This window comes from Miniopterus schreibersii (genome assembly GCF_964146895.1).
Source record: "Miniopterus schreibersii genome assembly, chromosome: 13".
In the NCBI taxonomy this organism is placed as follows: domain Eukaryota; kingdom Metazoa; phylum Chordata; class Mammalia; order Chiroptera; family Miniopteridae; genus Miniopterus; species Miniopterus schreibersii.
In genome coordinates, this window is record NC_138113.1 from 4767816 (window position 1) to 4785944 (window position 18129).

Genomic DNA, 18129 nt, shown 5'->3' on the forward strand with positions numbered 1-18129 from the left:
AAACACTGGAGGAGGAGCTGATCTCCCAGCCAGCAATGAACACTGGAGAAGGAGCTCATCTCCCAGCCAGCAATGAACACTGGAGAAGGAGCTGATCTCCTAGTCAGCAATGACACTGGAGGGGGAGCTGATCTCCCAGCCAGCAATGAACACTGGAGGGGGAGCTGACCTCCCAGTCAGCAATGACACTGGAGAAGGAGCTGATCTCCCAGCCAGCAATGACACTGGAGGAGGAGCTGACCTCCCAGTCAGCAATGACACTGGAGAAGGAGCTGATCTCCCAGCCAGCAATGACACTGGAGGAGGAGCTGACCTCCCAGTCAGCAATGACACTGGAGAAGGAGCTGATCTCCCAGTCAGCAATGAACACTGGAGAAGGAGCTGATCTCCTAGTCAGCAATGACACTGGAGGGGGAGCTGATCTCCCAGCCAGCAATGAACACTGGAGGGGGAGCTGACCTCCCAGTCAGTAATAAACACTGGAGGAAGAGCTGGATCTCCTAGTCAGTAATAACGTGTGTAAACACGGCAGCCTGCTTGTCATCAGTGTTCATCTTTATTTCAACTTGGACCACTAAGCACACTCAACAGGCCCATGTGTTGTCTCTAGCAACAGCATTGGGCTCTGATGCTCTTCTTGTCCACCAGGGAGGAAGGAACCGGAGGCTGGGCCTGGGCGAGCCCACTCACACCCAGTGCTGGCTGGCGCCCAGGGCGGTGCTGAAAGTCCTCAAGGCCCGATGTGTCCCCCTCGCCGCCAGGAGGAGCGACCCAGCTTCCGCTTCGTGGCCGGCCTCCCGCAGGTGTCTGGCCAGCTCCTCCGCGTCCCAGCGCCCGGGCTGGGGGCTGGCCAAGAGGTGTGCAATGAGATGCGGGTAGAAGGGAGAGGAGATGCACTTCACCAGCAGCCTGGCGTCCAGGAGCAGGGAAAGAAGTTCTTGGTCACAGTTGGAGTCATTCACCTTCAAGAAATAAGACAGGCAAGACGTGAGGCTGGCGCTGCTGACCTCTCACCAGGAGGCTCATCACCCTCGGCGCTGGTTCGCTCGCACCCACTGTCCTTCTAAACACCTCTCCCCAGGTGATCAGTCCTGCTCCCAAAAGCACCTGTGGGGCATGAGCATCTCGGAGACCACAGCCATGGGGAGGACAGCATGACCACAACCCCCATGAACCACTGCGGCTGCTCCCCCATACTGAGTGCCAGGACCTGCACACGTGTAGGTCCACAGGAAAATAGTTCATTTCAGAACAAGAAAACCTTTCTCTCCTCCACTGAGAAAATACACCAGTGAACCCCACTGACATAAATAAGATGAAGTCAGGAGGTGTGAAAACTGAAGGCTCTAGAAAGCTTAGCACCAAACTTCCTTTTTAAAATGTTTTGCGTGCTCCTTCATCTCGTGTGCTCTGTGCTGTCCTCAGTCCTGTCTTCTTAGTCTATGAATGCTTTTCCATGACTCTGACACTTAGCTTATGTTTTTCTGTTCTCTATTAATTGTCCATAATGTTACAAGGAATCAGGTCAATACTAATCGCACATGGAAACTCAGAGCTCAGTGACACCGTGGTGTCATAACAGAGCCTCGTGACAGGCTCCTCCTAATGTCACCGTGCACTTTAGTAACTTTGGCTGCAGGAACCTCGGACATAAAGTGGCATTTCAAAGCCAATGAGCCGACGTGTGGAGCAGCTGTATGACACTGTGCACAGGTGCTCTCTGTGACAAGCAGGAAGGTTCCCGAGGCGTGGAGGTCAGCTGGGTCTGCTGGATAAAGCATCAGAACAAGAGACGTTCTGAGAGTAAGAGTCACTGCCCACTGAGACAGCGCCTGTCTTCCCAGACCTAGTGATCCCTCAAAACCCAACAGAAATGTCAGCTCCAGTGACATCTTCGTGGCGACATTTTCTCTAAATCTCCGGACCAAGCTGCCTCCGCCGCTCCCCCCCCCAGGGCCCCACGTGCCTGCCTCTTCCTGTGCGTTCCAGGCCCGTGTCTGCCTCCCCGGGCGGGAGCTGCCCGCGCAGAGGCTTTATCACTGCTCCCGTCCGCACCCTTTCCGCCACCTCTGTAAAAAGGCCGGCGGGCTACATTTTTGTAAACTGCACAGCTCGCAAGGTCGCAGTCTCTGCAAAGAATCCGAGCCGAGGGGGACCCAGCACTGAAGAGCCCCTGCAAACCCCGGGGGTCCCTTCTGTGCCTTTCATCTCATCAAGCCATGCACGAGGCTCACCCCCCCCAGGAGACCTCAGCTGAGTGTGTCTCGCTGGCTCATCTGTTTTCATTTTGGAGGCTGGGTGCTTGGAAGATCAACTGGTATGAAAGACCAGTTTCCCGCTGAAAGGAACAAGGAGCCTTCAAGCCTCGCCACAGGGTGGCTTTCGAGTCCTGCTGGTCCTCTGTCCCCTCTTCCTTCCCTCCCCGTAGGAAACAGGAATCTTAACCCTCGAGGTGCTGCCCTCATCCCACTGTGTCTACGCCCAGTGCGGACGGCACTTTCCCTTGAAGCCTTAAAGACCCCACTGAGGCAGTTACACTCTCATTTCAGAGATGAAGAAACAGGCTCAGTGGGGACAAAGTCACAGGTCGAATGTCACGGCTACTGCGTGGTGCGCCGGAACAAGCCCCTGCATCTGGCTGGTCTGCTTGTTTACTGTCTCCCCCTCTAGAATATGGGCCCCTCCAGAGCAGAGATCCCATCCCTTCGTTCACACCTGCACCCCCCATGCCTGGGATCCCGTGGACCACGTGCTGAGTGCTCAGCAAGGTTTGTGGAACGAATCCATGAATGAAAGAGACGCTCCAAAGCCGACCTCCTTCATCGTGCTTGCCGCCTCAAGTGCACGTGTGCACGGCACCCGAGTTATTTCGGTTCACCCCTAAAAATCAAGACCCCGGCGCCTAACCCTGCGGGAGAAAACAGTGCCTGCCAGGGTGCTGCAGGCATGTTTCATAAAACACATGAAGAAAGGCTCAGAATCCGACACTGCAGAGAGACATTTTCTCTGTTGCCCTGAGTAAGTCTTCAGGGCTGAGACACCTTTATTATTCGTTCTGTTTACTCTCAAGCCCTCCCTTCGGGGGCCTTAAAGAATCCAGAGAGGGAGTGATGGATTTTTTCAGCTCAAGGCAGGGATGGGATTCCGTCACCACCAGGGGCAACTGCTCCTCTCACCCCCTCTTCTACTTGTCTCTCCAGTTCAATGACATCCTTAAATCAGTTTCTCAAGGGACATGCCCATCCATATCCCTGCAGGGTGGGAGAGAGAGGGACAGGGTAGGTGGCACCTTCCAAATGCTCTATCTACTCTCCAGGCTGAGAAAGCCTGAGGTTAGGTCATGGGAGTGAACTCCGGTGTTTCCCCTTCGGCACTGGCCCACCCAGAGGCTCCCTAAAACAAGGTTAGGGCCTCCACTGAGCTGGGGCTGTGGCCAGGGAAAGGCTGGGGGGAGTCTGGTTGAGCTTCTCGTAATCAAGTGCTGAGAAGGTGGAGTGGCTGCCTTTATTTCCTCTCTCTGGCTTTCCGCCTGGTCCTGGCTCTTTGCAAGATGCACAGAATGGCAGAATATACTTTCTAATTGTCATGCGCAAGAAAAGTGCTACACGGACCGTAATTCTGTGCATATTTGGTTCAAAGGACAGAATGAAAGAACACAGAACTGAAGAGAGGGCCTTAGTAAAGGCCTATTCCACCACATGCGTCTAAAGAGGAGGAGGCTGGGAGTCAGAGAAGACAGCGTCACCCAAGGTCACAGGGAGCCAGGCTGCTGTCCACACCCTGGCGGCCGCCTCAGCAGCACCGAGGACAGGCCGAGTCCCTCTCCCAGGACCGCAGCGCACCTGGCGTCCCAACACTTTATCATCGCGACACTGCTGAGGTGACAGGTTCATCTGTTAAGCCTCAACTTGTCTTCATTCCTCGTTTTTGGCTAAAATTCTCAAGACATTAAAAATCTGCCTCTACTTCATGCGAAAGCCTGGTACTGTCTTACTACCCATTACTCATTCTAACCTACTTTATCTTTCTTTTTGAAAAAAAAGAAAACGAGAAATGAAAATCGTTTTAGAAAGTCGTCTATACCTGGATCTCCACAGGATTTACTCTCTTCTTTACCCCCTGTAGTCATCCACGTGCACAGACGTTTTCCACAATCAGAAGATGTTCGTGTTCTACTTTCTCTTTATGTGTTAAGAATTTTTAAAATGTTTTTACAAAGTTTTCATTCTTAAAACTTTTAAAGGCTGCAAAATAGTCACTGAATGGATGTAACAAGTGGTTTAACGTCTGCTATAAATACTTCAGCTGGTTTTAGTTGTTTGATATTATTGAAATACCACACATGAATGTTTTTTATACATATATGTTCTTTATTTGAATTACCACCTTAGGATAACTTATCAAGGAGAGAGAGGCATCACTGGGGTGTTATGGGGTGAATTATACCCCCCCCCCAATTCACACACTGATGTCCTAACCCCCATACCTCAGAATGTCACTCTATTTGGAGATGGGCCTGTAAAAAGGCGATTGTTTAATGAGTCATTTGGGGTGATCCTAATCTAATATGACTGGTGTCCAGATAAGAGGAGGGCACACAAGGCCAGAGGCAACCATGTGAGGACCCAGGGAGAAGGCGGCCACCTACAAACAAGCCAAGGAGAGAGGCCTCAGGAGATGCCAATCCCGCTGACACCTCGATCCTGGACTTCCGGCCTCCAGAACTGGGAGAAAATCAATAGCTGCTGTTTAAGTTGCCCGGGTGGGTGCTCCAGCACGGGGCCCGAGCAGACGATACATGGCGTGGGGTATCTGAACTCTGTTTTGGCTGTGGATCGAGTGCAAGTGCAGCCACATGGTGACACCCTGTGCAGGTCACAGCGGTGATGTCACCGCGGGAGGACGTCAGTTTCACTGTGAACTTCTCGGCTTTGGGTGTATTTTGTAAAGAAAATCATTGTGCTGACATAGGGTCTATGTAAGGGTACCTCTAATATGCTTCTATCTGAATTTATTTCCTGAGATGAATCTTTTCCATATACTTCCCAAAATTTTCATTTTCTCTTGTGGGAGGGATCGAATGAGCCCTTGCTGATGGACTGGGGGTAACGTCTTTCCTTCCCAGGTGATGCCCTCCATTTACCCGGAACGGGAACCCTGGCTGCAGGCACAGTGAACATTCCCGTCTGTGCTTCATGATGATGTTTTGGTTACCTGTTCTTATATGGAAGTTCTACTTTTTATATCATGAGGAAAGAATCTGTCCCTTGTCACTTCTTTCTCTCGCTTAAAGTTTAGAAGTTTTAATTCCTCAGAGAATCTGAGATATACATAATTTTCTGACACTGAAAAATACCTGACTTTTTAATCGACCAGGAACTACTCTGGATACAGTGGGTGAAAACACACAGCCCTGACGTCAGCTTGCTCCGTGCTTTCAGAGCCTGAAGAAAATACATTCTGTTATCTCTGGACTCAGTCAAATGCTCAAAATAACGACACACATCCAGGAGGATTCGCTGGTTTAATTCCTCTGATCACATAACTTTGCATTAGAGCAAGAGGCAGGGTGGTCTTGTGAAAAGAAGACAGGCTCTTGGGGTAGAGACCAATTTCCCATGCTGGCTGCTTTGCTGAATTGCTGGGTGACCTCGTTAGGGACACTCTCTGGGCTCCAGTGTCCACGTCTGAAATACAGACCACCTCCAGGGGTGGAGATACTCTATGCTCTTTAAGCCCCTAGCACAATGCTAGGTATAGAGTCCACGTTCAATGAAAGGCTGAAGTTATCACAGTGACACCAACCAGGAATAAAGACTTTCGAGAAGAGAAAGGGGTTTATATATTATAAAGGAGTAAATGCTTGTCACCTCCATCGTGATTTCTGTGTGCAAGTGATTTTTGAGACTAAATGAAACTTTGCAGATCTTGGGAAAGAAATCTATTAAAGTACAAAGCACTACTGTCTTCTGAGCCATTAAAATGTTATCTGCTTAATTCCCGTTTCAACAATAGGTAATGAACCTTCTCTGAGCTGAAGTCTTTGATTTGGTGGATCTACACGAAGTTGAGAGTAATTACGGTAATGAGGTAAGCTGAGCAGCATAATGTATGCAGGACCTCATTTCAGTTACTTCAGAGGTTATTTAATATCATTTCACTGTTTACTTTAGGGAAGGATATTTGTCTCATTGTGACATATACTATCCCTAATGAGGTTATTAAACATATCAATGATAAGGGCAGAAAAATAAAAGGGCAACACAAGTGTGTACTTGGAATGAGAAAAATGCCTGTGGATAATTTTTTGTATTGTCTATTTGAATGGTGTTCGGTTCCACTCCTGGCATGGGATTTAATAGCATTCCTCTTCTGAAACCAAAATTAGGACAAATCACCTGCCTCACAACCCAACAGCGGAGAGAGTCTTTGAGAAGCTAGGCCTAAGCACCTCTATGACCGTAACCAGATCTCCCATCTCGGGGCCCTGAGTTTGGTCAGTTCCACACTTTGTATGTATACCCTTCCTACTCTGCTTAATTCCTTGAAGTCATATGTCAATCCCCCCGTGAGATAACTCCTGGAAATCTAGGATGGCATTTTATTTCATCTTTACAAACCTCCTGCCCACTCCTCACTGATGCACACGGCACCAGGCTGTGCCAATAGATGCCCTACAATTACGTGCAGTATGTAACTCTCGATAATGATGATAAACGACCATGCTACTGGTTCATGCATTTCCTGTACCAGCAATTTTCAACCGCTTTGCTGCGGAACTTTAGTGAGTAGCTTCTGTGTGCCACGAGGTGACAATCGCTGCCTTACACTGTACCTTTCATCATCATTTAGGGTGTACTTTCTGCTTATTGTTAAAATGTTCGCTGTTGAACAGGGTGCTATGTTTTGTGGGCAGCAGCCTCATGTATCTTGTGTTCACCTCGTCTCCTGACTATCGTTTCCTCCTGTGCTGGGTTTAATCTCGTGTTGTTTTATATCCACCGCGTGGCCTAAGGGGACAGTGTGTGTGAGGTCTGCAGTGCTGTGCAGCGAGGTCCTCACTTCACACTCGCTCACCACTCACCCCCCGGCTCACCCACAGCAGCTTCCAGTCCTGCGAGTTCCACCACAGTAACTGCCTGATCCAGGTGCATGATTTTTTATCTTTTATACCACTTTTTACGGTCTGTTCTGTATGTTTAGGTAAGATGACATACACAATACTTACCATTGTGTTACAAGTGCCCACGGCGCCCAGGACAGTAGCCGAGCAGCAGGCTGTACCAGGGTCCAGGTGTGCAGCGGGCTAGCCCACCTAGGCTTGTGCAGTGCACTCGGATACTCCCACATGACTACCTGCGCGTTTCTCGCAGCCCATCCTGGCTGTTAGCGCTGCGTGACTGTACTTTCATCAGTCCTCACTGTCCGGTGCAGCACGCGTGTACCTCTGCTCCAGGCCCCTCCTCCCCTCCCTGGCCCTCTTACATTTTTTGTTAAAAAAATAAAAAAGCACACACTCACACAGACACGATATACACATGCAAATACTTCAAATGAAAGAATAATCTCCCTACAGAAGGGTTTCAGTAAGAATCAGACAACACGAATTCATTAAAACACAACCCTGAGCCATCTAAGTCTAAAGCGTAAAATTTAAAAAGGGAGATATAAGGCTCTTCCTTAATCACAGTAACCAGATAACCCGGCCTTAGGGAGGCCACAGGCCCTCACTCCAGTGCATCATTCTCAGCTCAGGTTGCCAGAGGACACCAGGGCTTGGGAGTCAGATGGTGCCAGTAAACATGACCCCCAGCCTCTCTCTCACGTTAATTAGGAGAGAACCACACACACACACCCAGACACACCAAACAGCCTGAGGCCAGGAGCTCCTTCAACCCGAATTCCAGTGCCCGGGACAGGTCCCCACAGTCCCGGCTGCTCTGACATTTCCCTAAAGGACCCAAAACACCACTTCTCTAGAGAAACGGCTTCACTATTTGGATTCACAGTCTCTGCACCTAAACGCAGAGTCTGGTTTCGTAAATGCTTGCAAACCAGGGGAGTTCAGTAAATGTTTGTGAAATACACAAATACCTGCTTCTTAGACAAAACAGAAATAACAGTTGTGGTCTGAGAATACTGTAGCTAAAACAATCATGGATAAATCACGGTCATTACCGACGAGAATTGACAGTACTAACATGTCTTGGAAACATAAGAAAGAGTCAAGCCCACCAGGAGTACCTTGGTGACGGTGGCAACCTGCTCCAGGGCCACCTCGTGCAGACGCTCGTCCGGGCTCTCGAGGAGAAGCTTCAGGGCCGGCAGCAGCAGGGCCTGGCTCCGCAGCAGCGCGCACAGCTCCTCCACACACTGCAGGCACAGCGCAGCCGGGTGAGTGCAGCCCCGGCTGTGCCTCCCACACCATCTTCTGTGAGCATGTGCGTGTGTGTGTGCGTGTGAGAGCGTGTGTGTGCGTGTGAGAGCATGTGCGTGTGAGAGTGTGTGTGCGTGTGAGAGTGTGTGTGTGCGTGTGAGAGCGTGCGTGTGAGAGTGTGTGTGTGCGTGTGAGAGCGTGTGCATGTGAGAGTGTGTGTGTGCGTGTGAGAGCGTGTGCGTGTGTGTGTGTCTAGGGCACACAGGACCACACTGACCCAGTGTTTGGGACCTGCCTCATTCACTCACAGTATTTTGTAAACATCGTTCTAAGCTCTCAGGTTTTCTTCTATAACATTCCTTTTAATGGCTGCATAGTATCCCGCCAGATGGATGCAGGGCTGTCGTTCACTTTCCTGAATTCTCAGAGCCCTTGTTTCCTCATAAGTACAATGGAGGTAATTATATCTACTTTGCAGTGGTTTTGTGTGTGTGAGAATAGGTGTTAATAACAACATACAATGCTCAGCATGTACCGGATGCTTAACAAACAGTAAAAACCACTGTCCATTGTTAATATTATCAATATCTAGTATCATATACGGCAACAAAGGAAATCAGGAAGTGTTTAAAAATCTGTTTATAATCCTAATGTCAAGGCGAACTGCATACTTGATACTTAAGATATTTCATCTTCATGAAAACCATCTGTGGTCCAGAAAAATCAAAATGTACTCGAATCTCCACAGATGTGTTTGAACTGCCATGCTGGCTGCGCTGTCGTCAGAGAGTAGGCTTTTACAGATGCTAACAAATGATAATCCTCCACAACAAAAGCATATAGGCCCCATCCTGTCTGCTCTGACCACCTTACGACACTGAGGAGTCACGACCCGGCGGTGCTGAGGTCCAACGGACCACTGCAGATACGCTTACTGTCTTGCTCTATCTGTTAAAGTAGCTCAACCCGGCTAGAGAACCGTATTAGGGAGCTAAACTATTACAGCTATTTAACTTCTCATTTAACTTCTAACTCCTTTTACTAAAACCCCATGTTACTTACATCTCACCTGCCCAGGTGGGTAATAAACTGTGTGTAATCCTGCCTGGGTGAAACAGAGGTGACACGGCCGTGGGCCCCACCCTCCAGGTGCTCACTGCAGCAGAGCGGGTCCCAGGTAAGTAAGGAGCTAAAACCAGCAAATCGCACACCAGTGGAGTAAAGGGAAGTTACCTTCAGTATTGGAGCTTTAAATATTTTATAGAAGGATTTCTGTCATTCTGGTGGTTGAAAGGCTTCTTTAAATAAATAAAATACTTTAAAGTTCAATCAAAAAACACTTAGCCAGTCCCTCACTCAGGAAACGATTCATTAAACGTGCATTCAGAATGAGATTATTTTCCAAGACTGATTACAGTGAAGATTCAGACAACCCTATTTACAATTTTATTTTCAAGTTTATGTGGTAGAAACTCAAAAACCAATTAATCAACTTAGTGCCACTAACCAAATGTTCACTGAAGATATGTAAACTGCTCGAGCTCTATCACTGAGGTCAGACCTGTGCAGGGAGCTGTAGTTAATGGGTGCTCATTTTTGAAGGTACAAATATACATACATCGATATGTGAAACAAGCACCTCTGACAGTCAGATCATGGGATCAGAGAGAAAACTGAGCTCAGAATGGAGGAGGCTGCGCGTTTTAGTGTATTTACAGAGAATAAATACTGAGGTTAGGCAGTCTCATTACGTCAAAAAGCAAATGAAAATCAGAGCAGCGGGTGACCTGCCCGGAGGATGCTCAGCTCAGACAGAGCTGCCATGACTCTTGGAAGGTAAACCTGAGTGAGACACGAAGGGGTATCCAAAGGACCCGGAAACTAGGTTCTACACTGGGCTGTAAAAGGGACTCTGCGTCAGGGCTTGAGCAGAGAGGACAGCCCCTCAAAGCAGCCTTTCCGCACCATTCGTCTTCATCGATCTGTACAAATCGTGGCCCTCTACCTACCAAATGTCCCTCACATACAGTTGCTGATACTGCTTATAATGCAGAGTCTGGAGAAGAGAAAGGGTCCCATGGGAGAGCGCCTCACCTGGGCAGGGAGCATCTGCGTGGTGTTGTACAGAGCGCGACAGATTTTCAGAACTTCACTTCCCAGGGCTTCCCTGTTCTCCATCGTACACCTGCTGAGCATCACCGTGGCCAGTCTCACCCAAGGGTTACTAGTCACGCTGGTTCTAGGGAAGAGAAACACAGGCACTGGAAAGGATGAAGGCTGCGTCAATTGTGGTAAGAAATTTTCAAATAGAAAATTTCCAAGCAGAATGCTTTTGACAAATTGCATTCATGATGCAGAGGATGTGATCCTTTAGGGCCCTCCTGCAGATGCGAGAGCATCTCTTGGAGGAGGAGCTCACTGTGGAATCAGCCAGCACCCAGCAGGCGCCATGGGCAGGCGCTGAAGGGCACAGGCTGCCCAAAGCCCCAGGCACTGGGTTCACTGCTGGCTCCCTGACTTTCTACTTGGTGGACTCAGAGAAGTCACGTAGACACTGAGCCTGGCTGGATGGTTCTGGGGAAGCCACCCAACCTTTCTGGGCCTCAGTATACCTCATGGTGAAAAGGCAATTTAGTGTCTGCCCTGCAGGGTGGCTTTGTTAATGAATGATGGTTGTGATTGTGAAGTGTTGCTCTTCATAGCAGGCCCATCTTACTACTTACTACCCAATACTGGCCTTTCTTAATCATGCGATTAGGACTATGACTATGGGGTTGGGGCAGGATTAGTGACAGGAGGGCGGGCACAGCAGAGGTCAGCGGGGGGGGGGGGCAAAGACTGGGAAAGCCACACAAGCAGTAGGGAGATCCCACTGAGCTTCACATAGTTCTCTTGTTACTAAGACATAAACACATACAAAGCTTGCCTTCCGTTCCCCTTCTCTGGCCGCCACCACCCATATTTCATAAACACACCATGATTTACATCTCAGATGACAAGCTAAAGGTACATTCATATTTGGAAATAACATTGTAAGTAAAGCACAGCTCCAGGTCTTAGACACTGAACACCTAAAGGTGGTCCTTTCTCCCTGAATTTTACTCCTTGCCCCTGAGAAAGGAGACTCACAACACTTGCCTCTGCATCTCAGCCCAAACTCAGGCTCTGTGAGGACAGGGAGGCTGCTCATGTCACAGGACAAGCAAAGCTCAGGAGCATCTGGCTGACCAGGAGTCTGTTGACTCTCACAGACAAGGCCTCTGCTTTCCTCTCTCAAAGTCTGAGCCCTGTGCCCTGGGCTTTCCTAATCCGCTGTCTCACTGCAGAGAGCACGTCCCACGGGGCAAGGTGACTTCGACAACAATGACCAAGATGCACTTGTCACCAGCCAGCATGACACCTTGGACAGAAGCTGTGGGCTTCCTATAAGCAGGAATCTACTACACTTCCCATGCACTCTCCTGCAGGAGACTAGAACTAAAAATCTAAAGCTGGCATTATTAAATCGGCAGTCATATGGATCGGAGGGAGCAAATCTCTGAGTTTTTACCTTGATTGCGTTGACTGGCAGCGTCAATCACTGTCACTCTCCCTCCCTTCCTCCTCTCCTGTCCCTCTCTCCCCCAACCCCCTTCCTTTGTTTTGGGTATGTTGCAAGTGCCGAGGTCACACACTGGATTGTCTGGAATAAAAGTGCTCGAAAGTACTTTGGGAACCTGTGTTTAAAGCATCCCATCATCATGTGCTCTCCTGTGGTAAAACAGCAACGTGAGCCCGAGAGGAAGAGCAGACCCTGCCTGTGCTGGGGACACCTGGCTGGGAGGAGCGGTGAGCAGGTGGGCAATGCTTTGTTCTGATAATGACCGTGTAATGGAGGGTGTGGAACACAGGTCAGCAATTTACAAATGTTGTTTCATATGCCACTACAGAAAAGACACCTTTAAAAATTAAGATCTTTTGTCTACAAATACATTAAGTGTTCAAGTGCAGCTGACTTTGCATCTGAGGGTGAGCGAGGGATCTGAAATGGTCACTGCTCTGAAGCAAGAGGACCTGCGACACCACGTCTCACCTACCAAAGGTGTCACACTCTGAACTGAGTAGATTCTCTTGCCTGAGACCCGTTTCGAGGGCATGAAGAAATCTACACTCAGTAATGATTTTCTGAAACAGTGAAGAGTGGGTGACAGTCTGGCTAGTGGGTCCCACGCCAGCTTCACATCACCACCACCTAGGACCTGCTCAGAAACTGAGTCCTGGCCCCAGTAGCGAGGCTGGGACTCAGCAAGCCAGGTATGGGCCCCAGTTTCTAACAAGCACCCCAGGGTCCTAAGGCAGCTCCTCCGAGACAGCTGGGAACCGCGTGGAAACGCTGTTCTAACACAAGGTCACAGGGAAGACGGGAGGTTTCAGGGTGGGAGAACCTATACCGTAGCGAAGCCAAGAACCTAGTCTTAAAGCTCCACATCAGCACGTCATCTCTCTCGCAAATGACAGAGATCTGGGAAAGGCTGTTTTCCACAGGGATGTGATTACAGCACAGGGAATATAGTCAATAATTCTGTAACAACTATGTACGGGGCCAGGTGGGTACTGGAAATAACGGGGAGACCACTGTGTAAATTACATGATTGTCTAACCACTATGCTGAACACCTGAAACTAATACAAAATAATACTGAATGTAAACCGTAACTGGAAAAAAATAAAAACAAACCACTCTTCAGAAATTCCTAACAGTCCTATCCTGGGGTTAAGGTAAAGAGCCTTTTCCAGGTGTTTTTTAGCTGCTTGGTCCTAACCGTGCAGAGTGATTTCTCAGGAAGACCTCCTGCTTGATTTCTGTGGTGTGCAGATGTGCAGGGCCTAGGGTGCGTGAGTACCCGTGAGCGTGGGAAGCACACGGTGAGTCCTAGTAGAGGCAGGAATCTGGAACAAGCCCATGTGCTCTGTTTTTTGCCAACATGGAGCAGCAGTTCATGACACGCAGCATATGTGCATGTTGTCCACAGGAACCCGGGGCTGCTGGCATGGGTGGGATGGCCACTCCATGCAGCCATGAGTGGCAGCTGCAAGCTCAACAGGAAGTGCTGGGGACCACGAAGGCTGGGAAGGAAGCCAGTGGCTGGTTACAGCTCTTCTTCCCCGCACATTAGCCATGCGATGCCTGAAGTTACATCACTTCTGAGCTTCAATTTCCTCATCTAAAAATGAGATACCATCACCTTCCTGTGTGGGGCTGCTGTGTGAGCAGATTATATATGTGAACTGCACATACACTGTGTGATCTCAATAAACGGGAATTATCAACTTATTCCATATGGGTTCTCAAGTTAGCATCATGGGCCACGTTAAAAGAGAGTCAAAAGATTTCCTGGTTTAAAAAAAAACAAAACTTGAACAGAATTATTTTGCTGACACCATAAATCAGGTGTGATTGTCAAGCATCATCTGATATTTTTGAGCAAAATATGTGGGTTTAGGGGCAAGGCGAATTTTACCTATTTCTTTCGTTGGCTCTTTTGAAGGTAGAATTTTTAAATCTAAAGCAACCAGTGGAGTCTAATTTCTGTGACTACTTACACATGCTCATGACTCATGGGTGGCCACGCTTGCAAGAGCAAAACCAAGTGCTGAAACTCAGCCTCCTGGTGGCTGGACTCCAGGAGCTCCGAGAAGAGCGCGTAGCGGTTCTCTTCGCTTTCAACGTCGGTCACGGCCACCTGGAAGTCGAAGCACACACTTGAAACTGGTGGCGAAGGCTGATGGACTGGTTTACAGACAAATTCAAATTCCATGATTCTGACCAAGTGCTCGTTTGAACATTTATACAAGATGTTGAGGAAAGAACCAAGAACACCCCCTTCCCCAAAAAAAGCCTTCAAGAGCTCTGCACCTTCCCCGTTTCAAACCTTTTACTTAAAAACTGCTTAGAGAAAATCACAGGATGGGTCTTAACATTCTTGACCAAAATAAATTCAAACAAGTAGACTTCCAAAGAACTGGCTTATAGGCATCCAATGTATGTTATGTTAAAATACTGAATTGTGTAACATGAAAAAAGAGTTCACCATACCCAAAATTAGCCTGTTTTCACTTTAAATTATCCTACGTGCATTTCTAGTTTTCATTTTAGCATTATTTCTGCTAAGTGTTCATGTTGTCCAGAAAATTTTTCCAATTTGAAATTAAAGATTTTACTAAAGTGCATTTGTCACGGGATATTTTTGCTATAAACCAAAATAAAGTAAAACACCCTTCATTCCCATCTTCATTCCTAACGTAAGAGAAGTCTCAGCAGATAAAGAACGCTCATGTTTCCCTCACTAAAGAACTGGGTGACTTTTTTTTCACACTGCGGACGTCCTAAAACAAATCACTTCCCAACAGCTCTGTGGACGAAAATGTTTGCTAGTTCAAGATAACGGCAGTTTTCAAGGTAAAAGGAGGCCAGTGCTGGTTGTCTTGTTCCCAGCCTCTCTTAACACAGGTTGTCTGTAACTGGGCAATGACATATATTAATGCATGTTTCCAAAACATCTAATTGAATGGTCACTCTGGCTCTGAAAAAGCTGTACCACGAATTCTGCCTTTTCACAGAAGCTGGTGGTGCTATGGGAGTCCTGCTCACACAGCAGCCAGCTAAACCCTTCGAGACCTGCCCCAAAGCCTCACGCCATCCCCATGGAATAACAACGCAAAGCATCTGGTCAGCTTTGAAATAGTTTTATAGTCCAGCAAGTCAGTGGACCCTCCCAGGAGTTGTGTGTGGAGAACAGCACAGGTATGTTCACCTCGCTGTACAGATGAGAAAACAGGCTTATCTGTCCCAGTAACATGGCCAACAGGGGGCAGGTTCAGAATCTAATTACAACCAGGTCAGGATGTTCTGAATCGAGAGGACCCAGTACGCTGAATAATTTGAATTATTTGAATTGGTGGTCTAGCTGGGACTTTTGCAAGTTTCTTACTTATTTATAAAGAAATGTTTTTTAAAAACTCTCAAACTCAAGCAATCCATCTGCTGTTACCAGACCTCACCACCTGCCACCGCCTCCAGCCTCGGGGCCCCTAGATGCTCCGCATTCATCACACACCTGCCCCAGGGATTGGATCTGCTCCCTCTGCTCCGCACCCTTTCCCCAGATATCTGTAAGGCTCATCCCCATTCCCTTCAAATTTCTGCAACACTACCTCATCAGAGAACACAGTGCCGGACTGCGCCACCTGAAGCAGCGCTCCCCACCTTACCGGCCTCCCGCCCCCTCTTGGCATTTACAAGTGTGTGACGTGTTAGATATTTATTTGTTCACTGCCTTTCTTCCTCCATTAGAACGGGAGCTCCTTAAAAACAGAGACTGTTATTTGTTCACTGGTTAGCCCCACTACTTAAAATAATCTTGATAGAGTAACACATAGCAAGTACTTACAGAGTGAAGGAACTACTGAGTGGACAAACGAGCGAATGGACTAAGTTATTGTTCAGAAAATACTTCAGCACAGAACGATGCCAATATTCGGAGTTGCCCTAGGTTTCTGGCTGTTCTTTTTTCATTAGAAATAGACGTAGGTTTAGAAAGAAGACGCCACGAGGAAGGAAGTGGCTGGAAGGCCCAGGGGTGCGCGCCCGTGGGCGCCTCCCTCGTTCAGCCCTGCGCTTCCAATGAAGCCCCTCTCCAAGCCTCATCTCCCGCATCTGAGAAACGAGCCCCAAATCCCTGAAGCCTGAGGTCTGAGGTCCCCCCGGGTCCACAGCCGGGACAGGGCTGGGAAACACTGCTCTTGTCTGAGCTACAGTCTAAGTCTCCACAGAGTTTGCTTGTAGAAAACACTGTGTGTGTAACAAATACTTAAAAACCATCGACTGCTATGTCTCCAGTGCTCCTGGCAGTGCCGATATGCCAGTGTCTGTAATTAGCTGCAGGGTAATTAAGGAGAGTAAGTTTCTCCTTCACATGACAGGCGAAGTATAACGGGGTATCTGCTACAGACACAAAAAGGGAGAGTAGGAGAAAGTGATTCATGTTTCAGTATCATTTCAGTGTCTTTCTTTTCAGAAAGTGTAACGGCCTGAAAACTGTAAGGACATTAACTGTCACAGGAGAAGAAAAGAGGAAAGAAACTATAAATTAAACCTTCACATGTTTGTTTTCATATTAGTGTGCAAATAATAGTTTCCACTTTAAAAATGTTTGGTAATAAGTTTCCTTGTATAACGCATTTCTAATGTATACACAGACTTTTTAAGAGTATGCCTTTGTCAGGAAACATTTTCTCTTAATGCGCACTAATTGTTTCAATTATTACTGACTTCTCAGAGCATCGCTCCCCATTTTCAAAATACAAATGTCAAAATTATAGTACTTACACAATCACATTTACTAAGACCCTGTACCAGCAACTCATGAGTTATTTTCACATATATTATTATATGTATTCACTTATAATTTATTTTAGCCCTTATGATAAATTCTATTTATTAATTCTAGTCATTTTCAATATTTTTCTTGGGTTTTCTAAAAATTAGAATTAGATAATCTTCAAATAACAAGAATTTTTAAATGTCATAGCCCCTCTTTCTCTTTCTTGTCTTACATAGACTAGGACCTCAGAGCAAGGCTGAAAAAGAACAGTAATGCCGGAAACTCTTCTTCTTAATTTTAATGGAAGTGCCCAGGGGATTAGCACACTACACCCATCCCACCCCTCCACTATCGGTTCCCCGTCTCCCCTCCCCCCGCCTCCCCAAGCTGGGCACATTTCTGGACTAGGAATGAAGGCCTCTCCAGCTGCTGAAAATGAGGGCCTCTGAATTTTTAATTCTGTTAACTAATCATTAGAAAACTAGAAATTGCTGTCTCTCTGAGAATAAGGCCCCACAGACTGGGTGTTTAATTTTGCAGGACCTGGCTGGTTTCCCAGCAACACACTCACTTGTGGGGCCACTACTCTGGGCACCTCGAGGATAATGAAATATTAAGTCCCTCTATGATGCACGCAAAGTCTCCTGCTGAGGATTCCCAGCCACGGCCAAGGTAGCGGTGCCTCCTTTTCTGGTCATTGAACACTGTGATATCAATTATCTACTCCTATCTTTACTCTAAGAATCCATCTTCATCCAGTATTTCCCCTGAGGATGGAGAAGGGGACAGGAAGAAAGGAAAAAGTGGGAGCCTGGGCAGCCAACATTTGGGGGTCTTTCAGGTGTCTGGAGTGCGGAGATGAAGATGACACTTGGATGTGTGGAAGAAATGACGGAGGAGGGGAGCAAACTCTCCCCTAGCTCCTTTAGTTCAAGGTCCCACTCTACACACCAGGCGGCCAGGCTTACGGATAAGAATCTTCTCCAAAATTATAAAACAGCGGTGGAGGGAGATAGAGACACATGCATGCGATTCGTCCACTAGCGCCCTGACCTTTCCCCTGCTCTGGTGAAAGGTGACACAGTTTAAAAAAAACACAACAATAATGGAGATGAGCTCGATTTTCGACCATGGGCATAGCTCTGTAACTCTCCAGAACTTGCTGTTGTTTCCATTCTGAAGCCATGATTTTTCTGGCTCTTTCTCCACGTGGCAGGCAGTTATTTACTAATTATAGCACAGGGTCTCCACCAAATTCGCTTGCCCTTCAGAAGATTGAAATCGGCAACAGCAGACTGACACAGAATTCTTAATTTTAAAAGAGGCAGAGGAGACACTGATTTAACTTATTTTTCAATATTATAGATAAATAGCGTAATGAAGGCAGTAG

The 18129-nt window shown here is 47.6% G+C and overlaps 1 protein-coding gene across 1 annotated transcript in view; it reads right to left on the reverse strand.

Annotated features, from left to right (window-relative positions):
• Positions 1-533: 533 nt before the first annotated feature.
• The window catches only part of NBAS (NBAS subunit of NRZ tethering complex), a 159866-nt gene continuing 142270 nt past the window's right edge, over positions 534-18129 (reverse strand). Inside the window, exons 49-52 of the mRNA XM_081157251.1 lie at positions 13960-14099; positions 10472-10616; positions 8245-8373; positions 534-962 (exon numbers count right to left, since the gene is read on the reverse strand). Coding sequence (XP_081013377.1) covers positions 687-962; positions 8245-8373; positions 10472-10616; positions 13960-14099 — 690 coding nt within the window. The 3' untranslated portion in view covers positions 534-686. The remainder of the gene's footprint in view (positions 963-8244; positions 8374-10471; positions 10617-13959; positions 14100-18129) is intronic.